Source organism: Symphalangus syndactylus, chromosome 2 (assembly GCF_028878055.3).
Source record: "Symphalangus syndactylus isolate Jambi chromosome 2, NHGRI_mSymSyn1-v2.1_pri, whole genome shotgun sequence".
NCBI classification, from domain to species: Eukaryota; Metazoa; Chordata; class Mammalia; order Primates; family Hylobatidae; genus Symphalangus; species Symphalangus syndactylus.
In genome coordinates, this window is record NC_072424.2 from 138,614,521 (window position 1) to 138,633,337 (window position 18,817).

At 38.8% G+C, this 18,817-nt stretch overlaps 1 protein-coding gene across 7 annotated transcripts in view; it reads left to right on the plus strand.

Moving 5' to 3' along the window:
- The window catches only part of MAP3K4 (mitogen-activated protein kinase kinase kinase 4), a 126,349-nt gene that overhangs the window by 98,720 nt on the left and 8,812 nt on the right, over positions 1-18,817 (plus strand). For 3 of the 7 annotated variants that reach the window (XM_055268942.2, XM_055268980.2, XM_055268990.2), the window contains 11 exons: positions 125-274; positions 1,789-1,950; positions 2,426-2,559; positions 3,358-3,436; positions 4,140-4,218; positions 7,386-7,482; positions 8,587-8,730; positions 12,203-12,303; positions 13,021-13,101; positions 16,803-16,994; positions 18,174-18,244. In XM_055268942.2, coding sequence (XP_055124917.1) covers positions 125-274; positions 1,789-1,950; positions 2,426-2,559; positions 3,358-3,436; positions 4,140-4,218; positions 7,386-7,482; positions 8,587-8,730; positions 12,203-12,303; positions 13,021-13,101; positions 16,803-16,994; positions 18,174-18,244 — 1,290 coding nt within the window. The remainder of the gene's footprint in view (positions 1-124; positions 275-1,788; positions 1,951-2,425; positions 2,560-3,357; positions 3,437-4,139; positions 4,219-7,385; positions 7,483-8,586; positions 8,731-12,202; positions 12,304-13,020; positions 13,102-16,802; positions 16,995-18,173; positions 18,245-18,817) is intronic. The other 4 variants (XM_055268970.2, XM_063623241.1, XM_055268949.2 and 1 more) reach the window with 3 other exon arrangements.

The window sequence follows — 18,817 nt, forward strand, 5'->3', positions numbered from 1 at the left end:
TCTGATCAAATGGTTGTTGGCCTGGTATCCCTGAGATTGGCATTGTCTTTGGACTGGTGTTGAACTAGAATAACAACTAGTAGCTGGGTTGGTTTTTATGTCCTGTGCTTGATTTTCCTCCCAGGTGGATAATCTTTTACTAGTTGTCATGCAGTCTGCCCATCTCACAATTCAGAGAAAAGCTTTCCAGCAGTCCATTGAGGGACTTATGACTCTGTGCCAGGAGCAGACATCCAGTCAGCCGGTCATCGCCAAAGCTTTGCAGCAGCTGAAGGTACTACACTGTCCTCTACATTAGCTGAGATTTTTCCTTTTTGATGAAAGTCAGTGTGTGGTAATGTGTGTAAGGTAATATCATCCAAGGAACTTGAGCTCTTAAATTGCCCGCCCACTCACCTCTCTTCCCAATACATATTTTCTTATGTCTAAACTACAGATTCTAGATTCTTCCTGAAGCTGTAGAATTATAATTGGAAAGGACAGAGAATTGAACTTTATGTGACTTATTCATAATGGCTACATGACTGGTTAGTGGCAAAGTTGAAAATGTAGTAATTTAGGTCTCTTCATTCCCAGTGTAAATTTCATTCTCCTTTCACAATCCCCAGTATTTACTAGAGGTACTCCATATCAGCAGTGTGTAATAGAAGATTGATTTATTGTTGTTTAATAAATAATTCAACCAAATTAAATATAATAGAAAAAAGTTGCAGAGAAGCACAAAGGCCTTTCAAAGTTTATGACAAGCCCCAACCTGGCTGTCTTTTTCCATTATTTTCTGTTTTTGACACTTTCTATTTTGTATCCCATTTATCAGTCTTGATCTCATCCACACTTTTCCAGGCCATCAGTTATGTCTTCTCACTCACATTAAGGCTTAACTTCTTGAAGAAGAAACACTCTCTGAAGTTACAAGTCATTTCGTAAACATTTGTTTTTCTTCTGTCAGTCTGATTTGTCTAATTTATCTATAAACATTTATTAACTAAATATTTAGGTTATCTCTCTCTATAGATTGCTGGAAGAATATTTTGTAACCATAGTAAAGGGATTGCCTGATGGAGACCTTGTGTGCACTCGTGTGTAAGGGTGGGTAGAAAGGGAGACCAATTTGGAGCTATTGTGGTGTTGCTGACAGAGGTGATGAAAGCTCGAGCTAGGGCAGGGCTTCTTAGCCTCTTCAATGTGGACGTTTGGGCCAGTAATTCTTTGTCATGGAGGTCTGTCCTGTGCATTGTAGGATGTTTAGCAGCATCCCTGGCCTCTACTCAGCATATCCCAGTAGTTCCATTTTTTCCTCCAAATTTCGACCATCAAAAACTCTCTGGACAATGTCTCCAGACGTTGAGGGGAGGGGGAAAAATCTGCCGCAGAAGAGAACCCCTGGACCAGGGAGTAGCAGGGAAATGAGGACAGCATGATTCGAGGAGGCCATCTAGAAGTACATGGACTTTTTCACTCTGTGGAATTGCACCCATACTTAGGGTTGAGCAACCGTCCAAGAGGAGAAAACAATAGGTGGTTGATGTATAAAAATATTGAAGATAAAAGCATCTATTCCAAGAGCAGATTATAACTAGACTATCATTTCAAATGCATTTTTTCTCTTCTATTTAAGAATGCCAAATAAAATGACATAACTTCTTCTATATTTGGTAATTCCTTTACCAAGTGGCTGACTTGTTTGTAGTGGTTAATGTCTGTGTGATGATGAACGAAATCTTCCTTTAAAATGTGGTATTGTATGATTTGCTTCATTTTGCATTAATCATGGTTTGGACTCTTTAGAATGACGCATTGGAGCTATGTAACAGAATAAGCAATGCCATTGACCGCGTGGACCACATGTTCACATCAGAATTTGATGCTGAGGTTGATGAATCTGAATCTGTCACCTTACAACAGTACTACCGAGAAGCAATGATTCAGGGGTACAATTTTGGATTTGAGGTAGGTTCAAAATAAGAGGAAACACATGGTACAATTTAGTAATTGCTTGATAACTTACAGAAAGTTTTTGGAACCTTTTACAGTAAATCTAATATTGTAATCACAGTTTAATCAAGAATATCATCTTACATCACTGCTGTATATCAGAGATGTTAGTTTACTTTTAAACTGTTAGGTAATTGTCCAACTTTTATTTTGTGATAACAGCCATCTACTTATATTTTAAAACTTTAAAGAGATGTTTTATATCATAAAAGCACATTCTTAATTTAAACTCAGGAGTAAAACATTTATGAAACTGCATTTTGAAACACTATACTTTCCATAATTCTTCATAATATTCAAAATATAGAAATTTTAATTGGATTTAACTTTTTGCTTTTAGAAAACATTTTAAACAGACATGGCATTATAGTGTGTGATATTATTTAATGATCATTTCCTTAATTTTGATATACATGAAATCTTCTTACAGTATCATAAAGAAGTTGTTCGTTTGATGTCTGGGGAGTTTAGACAGAAGATAGGAGACAAATATATAAGCTTTGCCCGGAAGTGGATGAATTATGTCCTGACTAAATGTGAGAGTGGTAGAGGTACAAGACCCAGGTAATGACCAAGTAGGATGTTTCTGAAACGCGTCATGTGGGGTTGGTGGTATTTGTTCATATATGTTCTGTGGGATTCTTTTCAAGCAGACGACACAGAAGGGAATACTCTAAACTCTTTGGTGATCAGGTTTTTTTTTAATGGAAAAATATATAGAGAAAACTGCTTTTTTTAAAAATTTGTTCCAAATTGGAGTTACCTTTAAGGGAACTCATGTTCATGTTCTCCTTTGACAAGTCTTCCTGATGACTAATGTATTTTCCTCCCTCATGAAATTTGTTCATTAAGAAACCATGTTGGAATTTGCAGGGGTAAAACGGGTGAATCATCTGTGAGGCTCAATAGTAGCTCCACTAAAGTAAACATAGTTATTAAAGTGTCATGACTGTGTGAAACATAGCTGAGTGTTCTGTAATTTGTAATGGAGGGATAGCATAGGGCACTTGTTTAAAGTCATTAAGCAATTTCTCCAAGTTAGAGAAAACACATTTGCTGCATCTGAGATTCAAAGTAGGAACTTTGTGTTATAAAACTCATAAATAATTGTTGAATTACAGATGGCACCTATCATGTCTAAAATCCTCTTCCATGCTTCCCTTGGTTTCAAAACAATTAAATTTTAAAAAATTATTCTCCTTTCCAAAAGGTCACACTGTAAACTTACTGAACCCAAGCAAAAAAACGTGTTGTGTCCTAAATAGTAATTATAATTATGTTACTTTTCAATATTGTACAGGCTAAAACTGCTACAGCATTTTCTTGGTTGTTATGTGATTACGGAACTTTTTCATGTACCAGGTGGGCGACTCAAGGATTTGATTTTCTACAAGCAATCGAACCTGCCTTTATTTCAGCTTTACCAGAAGATGACTTCTTGGTATGGAATATTCTAAAGTTTTTTTCATTATAAAATAAGCCAGTCACTCCTTATTTTCTGGTTGTATATGTTTTATATGTAATAGTGGTTTGTAAATATTTTTCGTGTAATGATAATGCTGAGAAATTAAAGTACTCCTCATAGCAGAGTAAGATTTTTTTTCTTTTTGTTTGTAACATTAGTGTTCAACTAAGTCAATGTCTAGTTTGTAAACCCTGGCCCTTCTAAACTATTTGTTAGATTTATATTTTTATTGCCATCATAGCTGCTGCTTTGGGGCAGAACAAGGATTAGCTCTTTTACCTCAGTGTGCATCATTTGAGAGCATCATGCTCGTGTTAAATATTATCACTGTTAGTCTGATAAGTGTCATCAGATTAGCATGATGTTGCTCAAAGTGTGAATTCATTTATTTTATTCTCCCAGTAATAGAGACGATTACATGAAAAGTTCTTTGCTTGTACATGTTATTGTGTTATGGGAAATTGACAGCTAATTTGCTTTTACTTATAAAAATGAAATACACTGTATTATTTTAAATTACATACAATTTGTGTTTATACCTATTTTCTTTTAAACTAACTGAAAATATTTTGGGTAGCATGTTTTTAAAAATATACTGAAAATTAATTTGTGCTACTTACGTAATTAAGAAAGTATGCATGTTTTCTCTTTACCTTTCCCATTTTCTTACGGTTTCTAGAGTTTACAAGCCTTGATGAATGAATGCATTGGCCATGTCATAGGAAAACCACACAGTCCTGTTACAGGTTTGTACCTTGGTAAGACAGCCGTTACAGCATTTCTTCTGGAACATGATGATTTGAGTAGACAAATCCTCTTGTAATTGCAGTGGTTTAAAATGGTATAAGAGGTGTCTTAACGGTATTCACGAAAACGATAGTGAGAGGGACAGAATGAGGTGTGTAGACAGAGAACTCCACAGAAACCTTTCTAAATCTGACAGGAAGATTAAAATGTCAGCCATAAGCTATTCCATGCTAGCCAGCAGTATTCAATTATACATTTTTTTCTATACCAAAACTACTATTCTTTTTTCCCCCTTACCATCTTTTCTGATGGGGAGGAAAGACTGGAAGAGGGTGTTGTCTGCCAAGCAGCAGACAACTTCCCTGTCCCCCCTTCCTCACCTTTGAGGAGAGCAGTGTCCATTTCTCCACAGTTTTCCCAAGTACCCACCTTCCCACCAGCTGTAGTAATTCTGATTTGGTTTTGCTGTTTAAAAAATCAAGTTATGCTGCTATATATATTACTTCAATTACAATTTTTGATTACAGTTTATGTACAATTTTACAGTCACATTGAATGAGTAACACTTTTATAGTATATGCTGAAATATTGAAAACAAAATATATGTCAAAAAAAGCTATGTCTTATGCCGTTCTTGAGATAGTTTGTAAATAAAACAAAACTGTATTTGTAAGTAATAAACACCCAAAAAAGAAAACTTAGAAATTTTATGCAATTTAAATTACGCAAAATATAATTCATAAATGGTAAATTTATTGAACACCAACTGTATTTCATATAGGGTACTTGCTAGCTGCAGAAAATTAAGTAGAATGGGTTTTAATTGTTGATTTTTTAATCTTCAGTTTATACCTCTTTTTCTCCCAAGGTTGTTGTGAAAATGGAAGTTACCATTTGTAAGACTATTTGAGCATTTTATATAAAGCATGCTATTGTCTTATCAGGCTTTTGCTTAAGCTATGAATAATTTTGATTTTCCGATATCTTAAAACACTTCTGTAAGAACATGTGATCGATAATTCAGTAAGAATTATTTTAAAATATTTTATTAGATAAGGAATCATTTTCATTGTGGAAAAATTACAACATAGAAAAAGTATCTAGAAAAATATGGAAGATGTTCATTTAGAAAATTTATCAATGTAGAAAAAGATTACAAAGGACAAAATGAAAATGACTTATACTTCCTGAATCCAAAGGTAGTCCCGGGTAACATCTGAGTCGCTCATCTTTCAATATGCCTGCCACTCCAAACTGCAGTGGGACAGTTAATTAATAGCGCTCTCTGGAGACTCACATGGTCCTTTGTCCTCTCAGCCACTATGGGTTAGTGGAACTGAACTGTCGGGGGCCTGGACAGCAGTTGACCTGGGGCTGCTCATTTAACATCATTGAGCCTCTCTTTTTAATGAGTGAAACTGGATGCTAATGAGGATTAAATAAGTAATAACATTGTGTAAATTCTAGTGTTCCACACACAACAGGGGTCATCATTTGGTTTTATGTTCTTTTCTTACAAAAGAAATGAATGAAAATGAGAGCACATCAATTGTGATTTTGTTGTTATTGTTGCTTACTTTCTTCTTTTCCCTCTGTTGTAAGCACATAACAAATAACAACCTGGTATGTAAGCTTCCATATTTTCTATAGATTCATATAGTCACACAAATGCATTCTCCCTGTACCTTTCTCTGTGCCCATTTCATCACACAGCCATATATAGGGTGGTTCATTTACAATTGGAGAAATGTCTCCATGTCAACAGGTATTGATCTCACTCGTTCTTTTTATTGGCCACACTGTGGCCGTCATGAACATACTGTAATTCTTTCTACCATTTTTTATGGGCTTTTGTTTATTTTGGCTGTGAAAAGCATCTGTATAATCAGTGTTTACCAGTAGTGACATTTGAACATCCATTTTGTTTATTAGCTATTTGAATTTTCCTTCCAATGAAGTGGAAAGTTTTGCAGTGTTACATATACCTACTATTAAAATAATTGTTTTGTTTCATGCAAAACATAATATGTGCACATGGTTTTTTAAACAGAATGTCTTTATTTGTAGGAAAATTTTTACTAATTTTTGACTAGTTCCCAGTGTCTTTGCTTAATTAAAGACTCACCAAATCTTTTGTTTTTGTTTTTTTTTAACCTGTGTTACTATTGAATTTCTTCCATTTGCCATTGTAATAGCTAGGATAATGAATCAGAGACACCAATTGCCTGAGGTTTTTTTGTTAACAATCCCTTAAGTTTTGTTTTGTAAGTTCTGCAAGGGAACTTCAGATCTCTCCATTTTTACTACTTCTGTCTCTCTTGTTTCCCCTTATTAATAGGAAATAAAATCATGAAGAAACAGGATTTCCATTTAGGATAAAACCTATTTGGGATAAAACATATATAGACTAAAATTATTAACATGAAGAGAAAATATGACATTAAAAAAATACTAAGGAGGGTTAAAACAGATTGTTAAAAGTAAAGCAGAGAAAAGCATGTTACGGAGAGTAGGCAAAATATAACACATGTCCACTAATATTGACATCTAGTTATTGGGAAAGTGGAATTGTCAGCATATTTGTAATCACTAGGTAAGATCTCTAATTTTAAATTTTATCTAGTTTTAAATTTTTATTTTAAATTTTATTCATATTTACCTATTACCAGAATATTTAAAAGCAGAAGAAAACATGCTCTTGAAAAAAATAACTCAGTTAAATCTACCTTATCTGGTTTAAAGGAACTGAATAAAACTCCATGCACTCGGAAAATGACAGTGACCTCCTCTCGAAATGTCTCCAGTGACCACAGTCTTTTTAACATGTAGACAGCATAAAGAACTCCTTTTTATTAGGGAGATACCACATTTTCATGTATCCCTAAAATCGGTTAAATCGTTTGTTTAGCTTACATTGTGTATGTTTTACTCCAGGATTTTTAAAAATGTTTTTTGATGGAGAAAACTGTATATATATAATAGGGCTTTACTGACTTTTAAAAAGTGACATTTTCCATAACATTTGTATATGTAATATTATTTTTTACTTATATAAATGGACTTACCTTGGTCATTGGCCAAAATAAGTGACATTCCATTTTCCATTTTGACTGTTTGGTTTGATGATTTTCTGTGGACTGTATTAACAAGTTGCATTTGTTGCCATTTTTGCTGGCAGCCATTCATCGGAACAGCCCTCGTCCTATGAAGGTACCTCGATGCCATAGTGACCCTCCTAACCCACACCTCATTATCCCCACTCCAGAGGGATTCAGGTATTTGGTGCTTATCTAGTCATTTGCTTTACAGAGTGCTCTCCGATATGCATGCTGATACTTTTGAAGCTACTAGATGCTTGCTCTGAGAGCTAAACACCTTTTCTGCGTTGTTCGTACGTTTGTAAAAGCTCTTACTTGCATTATCTTGAAGCCTTTAGTCTCAAAAGAAAAAGACATGCAAATTTAAAACAGACCTGTACCTTTCAAGATAACTTCGTTTCTCAGCTTATTTATCACCTCAAGCTACTAAATGCTTGCTGGCTGTGGAGTCATTTTTTCCTTTCCTGCCTTTGAAAAATAACCTTCGGAAAACAAATTTGAATGTGGATAGTGTAGTCAATGTTTGAAAACAATACTAAATATCACTAAAAGTGGAGAAAAACTAGAATGACCTTTCCAGATTCAATTTTTATCTGCATATGTAATTACAAAGCAACTTAAACACTAAGTGAATTCAGAAACTATAGTACATTCACGATAACTGCCTTGAATGTGGTGGCATTTCTGCATCTTGAGGTAGTGAGCACCTTCTCTTGCCTGTATAATCACTTTTTAAAAGTTTAATTTTATTTGACAATATTTGCTAGATAAGGACCACAGTTATTTTTTTTTTTTAAAGCTTTGGGGGGACCGGTGTGCAGTGACTCATGCCTGTAATTCCAGCACTTTAGGAGGCCGAGGCGGGAGGATCACTTAAACCCAGGAGACCAGCCTGGGCAACGTAGCAAAACATGGTCTCTACAAAAAATACAAGAAAGATAATAGCTGGGTGTGGTGGCCGTGCCTGTAGTGCCACCTACTCAGGAGGCTGAGGCAGGGAGGATCACTTGAGCCCAGGAGGTCAAGGCTGCAGTGAGCTATGATTGCGCCACTGCACTCCAGCCTGGACAACAGAGTGCGATGCTGTCTCAAAAAAAAGAAAAGCTTTGAAGTTAGGTTTTTTCTTTTTTACACCTAGACTCAAATCTCAAAGAACAATTTGCATTTTATATTTTTAAATATATTTCACCCCCTTGCCATATTTTATTTTTAATTGAAAATGATTTTCAAGTCCGTTCCCTCTTCTCACATGTGTTCCTGAAGCTTTTCTTCTTGTCTTAGCACTCGGAGCGTGCCTTCCGACGCACGGAGCCACGGCAGCCCTGCTGCTGCTGCTGCTGCTGCTGCTGTTGCTGCCAGTCGGCCCAGCCCCTCTGGTGGCGACTCTGTGCTGCCCAAATCCATCAGCAGTGCCCATGATACCAGGTAGTCTCACCCCACCAGCGTCCCGTACCCTCACCACCCCTCACATGCGCTTGCACAGTAACCGTAGTGTTAGGGTGTGTGCCGGCTGTGGTTGGGCTTCTTTGCTGTGGTGTGTGAGTGATGCTCTAGGGCCTTCCGCAGGTTGTCTGCAGGTTGTCACAGTGCCGAAGGCTCTGGCACTGACCAACACGAATAGATAAGTGTCTGATGTCAGTATTTCTTTGGAGCTGATATTAGCCAAAATGACCAAAGACTTTGCGAAGAATAACTTGATGGAGTATCGTAGGAAAGGACTGGTCCACAACAGAAGGGGGCATGAGCATTTTGCCTCACAGAGCCTGGAGTCACGAGGTGGTTAAAAGATGGCATCTAGTTAATGATCTGAGGTGGTCACATTTTATTTTTTGGGAAGATCAGTTTTCTAGCCAAATACTCTATTTTAAATAATTGTTGATTAGAAGTAGTTTATAGAAGTGGAAAAGTGAGTTCATGGGGTTTGTATGTCATACGGAGAATAGATCAGTACTTGAGAGAACTCTCAGACAACTTGGTAAGCCCTAGAACAATTAAGTCTCGCATTGTCTTTTGTGTAAGTAAGGAGGGTCTTGTAGGTTTCCCATTCTGGTTATATTTTGGCAGAGGATTCCATCATGTTCTGTCCTAAGTGGAGGAAGAGCTGTTGTTCTTTCTAAATTTCACCCTTGTACCTAAGTAGGAAGAACGCTGTCAGTATTCCCATCTTCCAATGCAAGTCAAACCAAACTATTTAGGTTGGGGGTATGTGATCTAAAAAGACCAACTTGTGATAGAACCCAGGACTCTGTGTTCAGCCCCAAGGAGAAAATAGTAGAGTTAACAGGAAGATGATGCCTGGCTCTAGATTTTAAAATAGACTAAAATGTTTTTACACTTACTTTAATAACAGTCTAAAGTTTCTACAAATATTTGCAGTCTTTTCACTCATTAAAATAATTAATACTTCTAAATTTTAGTGAGAAATGTCTATAACCTAAAAAATATCAAAGCATTTTACAGCTTAAGCAGTCAACTAAAAAAATTAACAACATTGAACAAATTCCCATTTAGCTTCCTCGTTTTTATGTTGAGAGCTTTTCATGGAAAATATCTTCATATATGCTTTTATATCCCTGTGAGGGCTGCCAAAACTGTCTTCTTTATTCATGCAGTACAGACTGAAGAGAAGTGATTTGGCCTAAAACACAGTCGTAATTGAGGAGGGCATTGGCCACCCTGTGCCCCCTGCCTCCCACACCTGCTGTGTCCACGTTCACGTGAGACTGCTCCCGAACTGGACAATGGGGAGTGACCTGCCTCTTTTTAAAGGTTGATGCACTGTGTTTTAAGGCATTCGTAAGCTGGTAGTGTGGTACATTATGTATATTTTAGTATAAGAGTTAAATACTACAGTTAGCCTTTTCATGGAGTTTAAGTCTTTGCAGAAGCAGTTTTTCAGCATTTCATCTTAAATGCTTATCAGTAGCATTTCATAAGTATTCATCTTAAGTTTGTACATACTTAGACAATCTTTGATGTTTAGAAATTTTAGTAGTATCATAGTATGGTATCTTGAAGGACATTTTTTACACAGGATTCTCATTTACTTTATGACCGTCTGTGTGTGTGAGACGGTAGGTAGAGAAGAGCACAGCCACGTGAAGAGGTGTGGGGTGGTTGCCAGACTCCCTTCTGCATTCAAGCCCTGCGTAAGCCTCGGTGCCTTCACAGTGAGCCTGGTTCGTGGGCCCGTGAGTCACTGGTGGATTCGGCTCACTGTTCCCGAGGCAGACTTCACATACCCATGGGCTTGTGTCTCAACACAGCTGTAGGTTTGTGAATGTGCCATGGGGAGGTAGAATGAACACCAGTGTGTGCATCCCTGCCACAGCCCCGGGGTGTAGCCCTTGCCCATCTTACAGATACATCAACCAACGTTCAACTTCACTCAACCCTAGAGGTTTTGATAAGTATTTTTAATTGATTTTACTTGACCTAGGAAATATCTGTTCTGGGCTGAAGTTATCTTACCATCGTTGGTAAAAACACTTTGCAGTGGTGCTCTTGTTGAGGCTTGCTCCTGCTGGCTGGCAAGAGCTGATGGCGAATGTTTGAGAAATTTTGCAAGTTGTTGCACCACAGAAATTGGCAAACTCTACAACCCACCTCCCCATCCCCGACATCCCCCACCAGAGCTAGTGGTTCAGCATTCCCCAATACACCACTTTATGAGTATATGTTCTTGCCTTTTACCCATGCAAAAATCTCTTAAGGACGTGGAATTGGCCAGTCTCACTTGTGGGAAATCAGGAAAATTAGAGGTGTTTAGTGATTTCTTGGTCTCACCAGTGGTCTTTGGTGCTGCTTAGGAGTGGAATAGGCTTCCTCACTTCAACACCAGTGGTTTTCCCGTCAGATAGTGCTGAATTTTTGATGAACTATATGGCAGTAGAAATGTCCCCATCACTTCAGACTTAACAAGTACTATACTAGATTTGAGGGCTTAGGGAAATACCAGAAAAAAATGCATATTTTATAATTTGTAAATGTCTGTGCAATAGATCATGTTGCCTTCAACCTATCAATGTATAATAAGAGCATAAATGCTACCATACTTCATTATGCCATTCACTTAAAAATATACACTAAATGACTTTAATAAACTAATGCCATATTTATTTGAGGTTCTTTGATTATTCGAATTACAATTTTAACACATTCCTTATTTACTTTTAGTTTTTACTCTTTATGGGTTCATTCTGGTTGCTGAACATTTCACTTTATTCTGGAAAAACACCTCATTAACTTTGTTCTTTAATATATTAAGCTTCCTGCTCTTTTGCACTTTTGCTTGGCTACTGCTTGAGAAACCTTTAGGTATTCCCTTCCATTTTCTTATTAAGAGATTTGGAATCTTTTGACCATGAAATGATTTTAGTACTTTAAACATAATTAAGTACATAAATATAATTTGATGGTAACTTTAAAGATCAGCAAGATTTGGTTAATACGGTTTTGTTCACCCTGGGCTTAAGTTATGGAGCTTTTCACACGTCAGTAACACTTCAATAGTGTTGTGTTTTTATTTCTGTTGTTAATATAAGACAAGGTTTTATGCAGGCAGGTGCTCTCAGGCTCGGGTGTTGGCTATGGAGAGATGAAAATGGAGGCCTCCTTCCAGACTCTAGAGCTCTAACAGACTCCAGAGGACGGTCTCCACAGCAGCGCAGTTCACTTAGGGGGATAATTCTGGTGGGTCTGTCCTGTGCATTTTCCGCTGCCCACTAGATGCCAGTAGCACCCTCCCAAAAGTGTCTAAGACATTGCTAGAGGCAGGGTTGTTCCTGGCAGGCGAAGTTGTCCCCAGTTGAGAATTATTGCTCTAGAAAAATCTCACAGATCTTTCATTTTAAGTTCTATTGAATTGATAGCTCAATTGTTAAAAATATTAAAACAGGGGTTCCAGCGTCCCTGAAAATGATCGATTGGCTTCCATAGCTGCTGAATTGCAGTTTAGGTCCCTGAGTCGTCACTCAAGCCCCACGGAGGAGCGAGACGGTGAGTGTTTTAAGGTGTTAGCTGCATTCACAACCAGCCTAATCATTTGTCTCAGTTCACCAGTTTCTGTTGTTAATGCCTTTATGAGGATTCCTTGAAGATTCCTTTTTTTGGTCCTTTCTAAAGGAATGAAGAGTAAGAAGCACAGAGCTTTATGAGAAGATTACTGCTGAGCACGTTGGCCTTTTAATACAGATGGCGTTTAGCTCTGTAACATTTTATAGGTCTACTGTTGTTGCTTTAAAAATATTGTTATTCTAGATATTTTAACTGTTGAATACTTTTATTCATTTAAAAAATACAAAAGTGGCACTGTGTGTGTTGATGGTATGTGGAAGTTTTATTTATAACGCAGCCCTCAGGGACCTTTACTCAGCAGCCACGTGGCTGCTTCTGTTGGAGTAGGGCTGGGGCTCCTGAAGCCGACATCTTGAATGAAGTCCCTAAGGAATCCACTTTGTGCACAGTATTCTGTTGTCTGTTACTCGTGAAAAGATGAGTGTAGTCAAAATCCTGTAACCCTATTAACTTCTTAGTTGGTGCAATTTTTAGAATTGATTGCAAAGATAGTTTCTCACACCCACATCAAACACACTAAAAATTAACAACCAGAAAGGAGAACAGGTTGCTTTTAACCATTACCTTGCCTTTCAGTTGTTCTCAAATAAGCGTATTTATTTCATAAATCTTAGTTTGTATAAAAATAACTTCCTGCAGAACCAGCATATCCAAGAGGAGATTCAAGTGGGTCCACAAGAAGAAGTTGGGAACTTCGGACACTAATCAGCCAGAGTAAAGGTGAGAGAAAGAGTGTTGAAGTTTAAAAAAAAACAACACGGTTACACATAAGGGGAGTAGTTCCAGGTAAAACTTGATTTAGCTTCTGAATTATTAGATCTCTTCTATTACTATTTTGTGATCTCACACCTCTGACATCACTTTCCATCATGTACTGTGTTTGTGTACATTTCCTATTTCTTGTAATAAACTACATGCTCCTTTGGGTCTATAATATGTTTTACTCATCTTTATATTCTTAAAGCAACTTAGCATAATTTTTTGTCCATGGTAGGAATATAATAAACATTTGTGAAATAACCATTCATAAATTAGACATTGGGGAAAAGAACTTATGAAGCAGGTGATTAATATTAATCAAAAGAACAAATAGCAGAAAAATCATTGGTCTAGTATTTAATGATCTATAAAATGCTTTCATGTCTTTTTTTGCACAACAGTATTGAGCAATAGGCAAAACAGATGTTCTCTTTTTATAAATGATAGTTTCTAAGCAGCCCAATAATTTGGCCAAGGTAGTAAATGACAGAGTGAGGACCAGAGGGCACTTCTCTCAAGTCCAGTGCACTCCATGGCAGCTTCCCTTTGAACTATGTGTGACTGACCAGAAGAGTATTTGTCTTCCAAGGCCCGGAGATGTCTGGAAGGATTTTGTGGAGGGAGGAGACTGGGCTGGCCCTTTGAAGGGATGACAGGTCTACAGCAAGCCAGGAGGCAAGGAATAGAAGGAAGTGCACCCGGAGGCCTCGTGACTACAGAGGAGAGCCACTGGGTGCAGATGCCAGTGCAGGAGAAACTGGAGGGTGAGGGGAGATCAGATCATGGACAGCTGTCAGCGACCAGCTAAGTAATGAAGGCTTTGCCCAGAGGTGGTGGGCAGCCCCAGAGGCTCTTGAGCAGCTGGTGTGTTTGGAATGTGGGAGGCTGGGGATGAGTAAGATGCTGAGATAGTATAGTCTGCTAGCCAGGACTGAGGAGAAAGTGGGCAGATTGGTTAAAATGCCATTGCAGAAATTCAGTATAAATAATACGATACTGGACCAACATGAGATTTAAAAGAGGTAATGGCAGCAAGAAACAACTTTGGTGCAACCACTGACAAGCCTGGTGACAGAGTAGGTATGTGTCAAGGGTTCAAGTGGGGGAGTTTTCCTAGGCTTGAGCCTGATAACAGGAAGACAGTCTCTTCAGTGGCTCACATGTAATCAGCAGTTCCCACGGATACCAGGTCTTTGCCATATTTTTCAAATCAAGTACTTTGTGGTCAAGTAAAGTTGGGAACCACTTGGAATTATGTTTCTCTTGTGAGAGTTACAGTTCACATTGACATATTAAAGACCAAGGGCTGGGTGCCGTGGTTCACACCTGTAATCCCAGCACTTTGGGAGGCCGAGGCAGGAGGATCATCTAAGGTCAGGAGTTCAAGACCAGCCTGACCACCATGGAGAAACCCCATCTCTACTAAAAATACAAAATTAGCCAGGCAAGATGGCACATGCCTGTAATCCCAGCTATTCAGGAGGCCGAGGCAGAAGAGTTGCTTGAACCCAGGAGGCGGAGGTTGCAGTGGGCTGAGATCGTGCCATCACACTCTAGCCTGGGCAACAAGAGCAAAACTCCGTTTCCAAAAAAAAAAAAAAAGCAGGCACAGTGGCTCACACCTGTAATCCCAGCACTTTGGGAGGCCGAGGCAGGTGGATCACGAGGTCAAGAGGTCGAGACCATCCTGGCCAATGTGGTGAAACCCCATCTTTACTGAAAATACAGAATTAACTGGGCGTGTGGTACGCGCCTGTAGTCCCAGCTACTCGGGAGGCCGAGGCAGGAGAATTTCTTGAACCCAGGAGGCGGAGGTTGCAGTGAACCAAGATCGTGCCCCTGTATTCCAGCCTGGTGACAGAGGGAGACTCCATCTCAAAAAAAAAAAGGAATCTTGGGAAATTTTTTTTAAAGCGTTTCTCAGAAATATTTGTCAGTGGAGCCCATGGCCTCACTGCTGTTAAAATCTTGCCCCGTGCTGGGTAGATTTGCAGTGTTGTATATTGAGGCAAAGGAAACAAACTTGGATCCATATTATAAAGAGATGAGTGTAATAAGAAATTATAACTGGACCATTATAAATCTTTTAGAATTTCTCTTTTCAGATTAACCTTAGAGTCATCCCAGCCTTCAAAGATCTCTTCATCTGAGCCATAAAACATAGGCTCTTGGGTAGCTAATTAGGATATGGTGTGAAAAGTGTTGTCATAGAGAAGTGGACAAACCATGGTTTTCAAGTTACGGGTTGTGAACCATTAGTGGGTTGTAAAATTTTAGGAGTAATCAGCATTTTTTAAAAAAAGAACAGGATGAAATGAGAATCACATGTAGTAAGGGTAATAGCTCACAGAACTGTTAAATATGTGAAAGGTATTTCTTACTGTGAGTCATGATAAAACAAGTTGGAGAAATAGAGATACACTGCCTGATGGGAAAATGAAGAATAATGGCAATAGCTAATATTTATTGAGTTTTACTGTGTTCTAGCCACTGGGCTAAATGCTTTACAGGTATGATTTCGTGAAATCTTCACAGCAGGTCCGTGAGATAGGTATTTTTACCTTTATTTTACAGATTAGGTTTTTAATGTGTGAAGAAATTAATTACCTTGCCCATTGTCAAACACCTAGAAAATGGCGAGGCCAGCATTTTATCCCAGGCATTTTGATTTTAGAGCCCTTTTTCTGTACTCTTCCCAGAGAAGGGAAAATCCTTCTCATCAGAGATGGCTTCCTAGAAGAGGCGTGGCATTTCAGCTGCACTGTGTGAGTAAGATTCACTCAACAGATACTCAGGTATGAAGAAGATATTTTAGGCAGAGGGAAAGGTGTAAAAGTAATGGAAGTGAAAAGTAGTTTGGTGTGTTCTGTAAGAGTCTTTCAGTTTGGCTAGTGTGAAAACACAGAAAAGACAAACTGGGTCCACATTCTGCAGGGGTTTGCATATTTGGTTAGTAGGTAGTGGAGAACCATGAATTAAGTTTTTTTTTTTTTTTTTTTTTTGGAGACCTGGTCTTACTCCATCACCCATGCTGAAGTGCAGTGGCGCCATCTTGGCTCGCTGCAACCTCTACCTCCCGGGCACAAGGGATCCTCCCACCTCAGCCTCCCAAGTAGCTGGGACTACAGGCATGCACCACCACACCTGGCTAACTTTTGTATTTTTTTTGTAGAGATGGGGTTTTGCCGTTTTGCCCAGGCTGGTCTTGAACTCCTAGGCTCAAGCGATCTGCCCGCCTCGCCTCCCAAAGTGCTGGGATTACAAGCATGAGTCACTGCTCCAGGCCTCGTCAATTAAATTAATGTAGGACAGTAACATGATCACATTTTATGTTTTAATAATAAGGCAAACGAGTGTGGAATGGAGAGAGGAAAAACTAGAGACATGCATATTACTGCAAGATTTTAGCCAAGGTTCTTGGGAAAGGAAAGCATTTTTGTGTGAGTAGCTTATATTTTATGTGTGTACCGTATAAGGGGTGGCATATGCTGGAATTAGTAGCATTTGAAGAACTTTAATTTACCTGCTGTTTATCCGAATAGATAATAAGCTTTGCTGTAATGGAGTGCTAATATATATTGCTCTGTTTTTATTGGTTTCTCTTTTGGAAACTGACTTGATAACAGTGATTGGGACTAATGAGGTTTTGGTTCGCTCTGCAGATACTGCTTCTAAACTAGGACCCATAGAAGCTATCCAGAAGTCAGTCCGATTGTTTGAAGAAAAGAGGTACCGAGAAATGAGGAGAAAGAATATCATTGGTCAAGTTTGTGATACGCCTAAGTCCTATGATAATGTTATGCATGTTGGCTTGAGGAAGGTGACCTTCAAGTGGCAAAGAGGAAACAAAATTGGTAAGGAAATTAAGGAGCATGATGTCAAGATAGTCCCTGTTAGAAGTAGCAATAGTTATACTTCTTTAGGTTGAATCTTATAGAGTTGGCCCTTTTTTCTTGTAGACATAGCAAATATGCATTGTTATCTTTTTGCAGAGTCGTCTGGATTTTTTTTTTGGTTGCTTAATTTGTAAAATGTATTCTAAGAGCAATACAAAATGAGATTTTAGAATGAGAAAGAGATTTCTAAATGGTTCATTGCATTGGATTGTTTTGCTTAATAACCCTGGAAGTTGCCAGTGGAGAGGTACAAAAATTTGACCCATTTGTTCTAGTTTCTCTCTCTCTCTCTCTACACACACACACACACGCAGAACATGATTTGAAGAGAGACTGGATACAAATGAGGGCAAGACAGTCTTCTTTTCTAAAACATTGCCTCATTAATTAATTACTTTCCAGGTGGAATTGCTTCATGTAAAATAACTGGTGGTAAATTATGTGAGGGAAGAAGTCTTGTTGTGTTTCAGATCCTTTCCCCACTTAAATGTATTTATCTGTCACACATCTAGGTCTGAAGGGGCGAACACAGTTGTATTAATAATATATGGGACTTTGTCAGCCTGAGGAAACCTGATGTTTCCTTAGAGCTATCAAAGAGGGCAAAAACCACTGTAAACAATCAAGTACTTTATAAATTGGATTAATTATGTTATCAGTCTTGTTCAGGCACATATCCTCTTGCTTTAATGTCCCAGAAGGTATGTTAGGGGACTGTCTGCTCCCACACACTCCTGGACATGTGTCAGTGCGGTAGACAATGGCCAGGCTTAGTCCTGGCTGTTTTCTTCTGCTCCCAGCCCCAGCCAAGATCTCCTTGAGGGGTGTGAGGGCTTAGAAGTGTGCACCAAGGCTGCTTTTATTGGTCATTTTCATGCTTCTCCTGGAATTTACCAAAGTTGGTTCTGCTCTATTTAAAGATACTTGTAGGTAAGACATATTAAAGAGATTACCTAAAACTTTAGTTATCAAGGAACATTTAGAAAAATTTTGGATCTTGCAATAGTAAACTGCGGTAAACATAATTAATAGATATATAAATATACATACAAAATAATTGGACAGTATTATTACAAGTTTAAGGAATGTCAGCCCCCTGCAGTGGCTGGAAGTGCAGCTTGTTTGCATTGTTCACAGGAGAAGGCCAATATGGGAAGGTGTACACCTGCATCAGCGTCGACACCGGGGAGCTGATGGCCATGAAGGAGGTGAGTCACCTGGCTCCCTGGGGCCTTTGGGCCTGGCGGCTCTGGGTGATAGAAATTCCGTATAGACGCTGGCGGTGATTCAGTTCTCTGTGCGTAGAGCTGTCTTCAGCACCAGCACTGCGAGTCAGGACCAACCAGGCAGATGCACTGAGATAACACACACAGACAGTGAAGGGGCTTACGATTCCAGAGAGGATAATAAGTCACAGACAGTTCTAACAGCACAGGTGTGAGAAGGGCCTACGAGGGTGGCAGAGCTAAGTCTGATGAAAGCTTAGAGGAGAGGATTAACAGTAGTGTCTTATGGGGACACTTTGGGGGAGAAGATAACATTTATGATAAACTTCAGAAACAAGTGGCATTGAAACTGCAGACATCCGGTTTGACATGGAAGGAGGAGAGGAGTGGAGAGGGGAGGCTCCAGCGTCTTGCACTTGCTGTGGAGCCGCTTCCTCCTCCACATGGCGCTCCTCACTCCCTCTCGGAGCGGGGCCTCTTCCTCCTCTGTGCCTGGGACCTGCCCACACTTCTATGACTTCACTCCAGCTTGGCTAAAAACTTCCTTTTTACTTA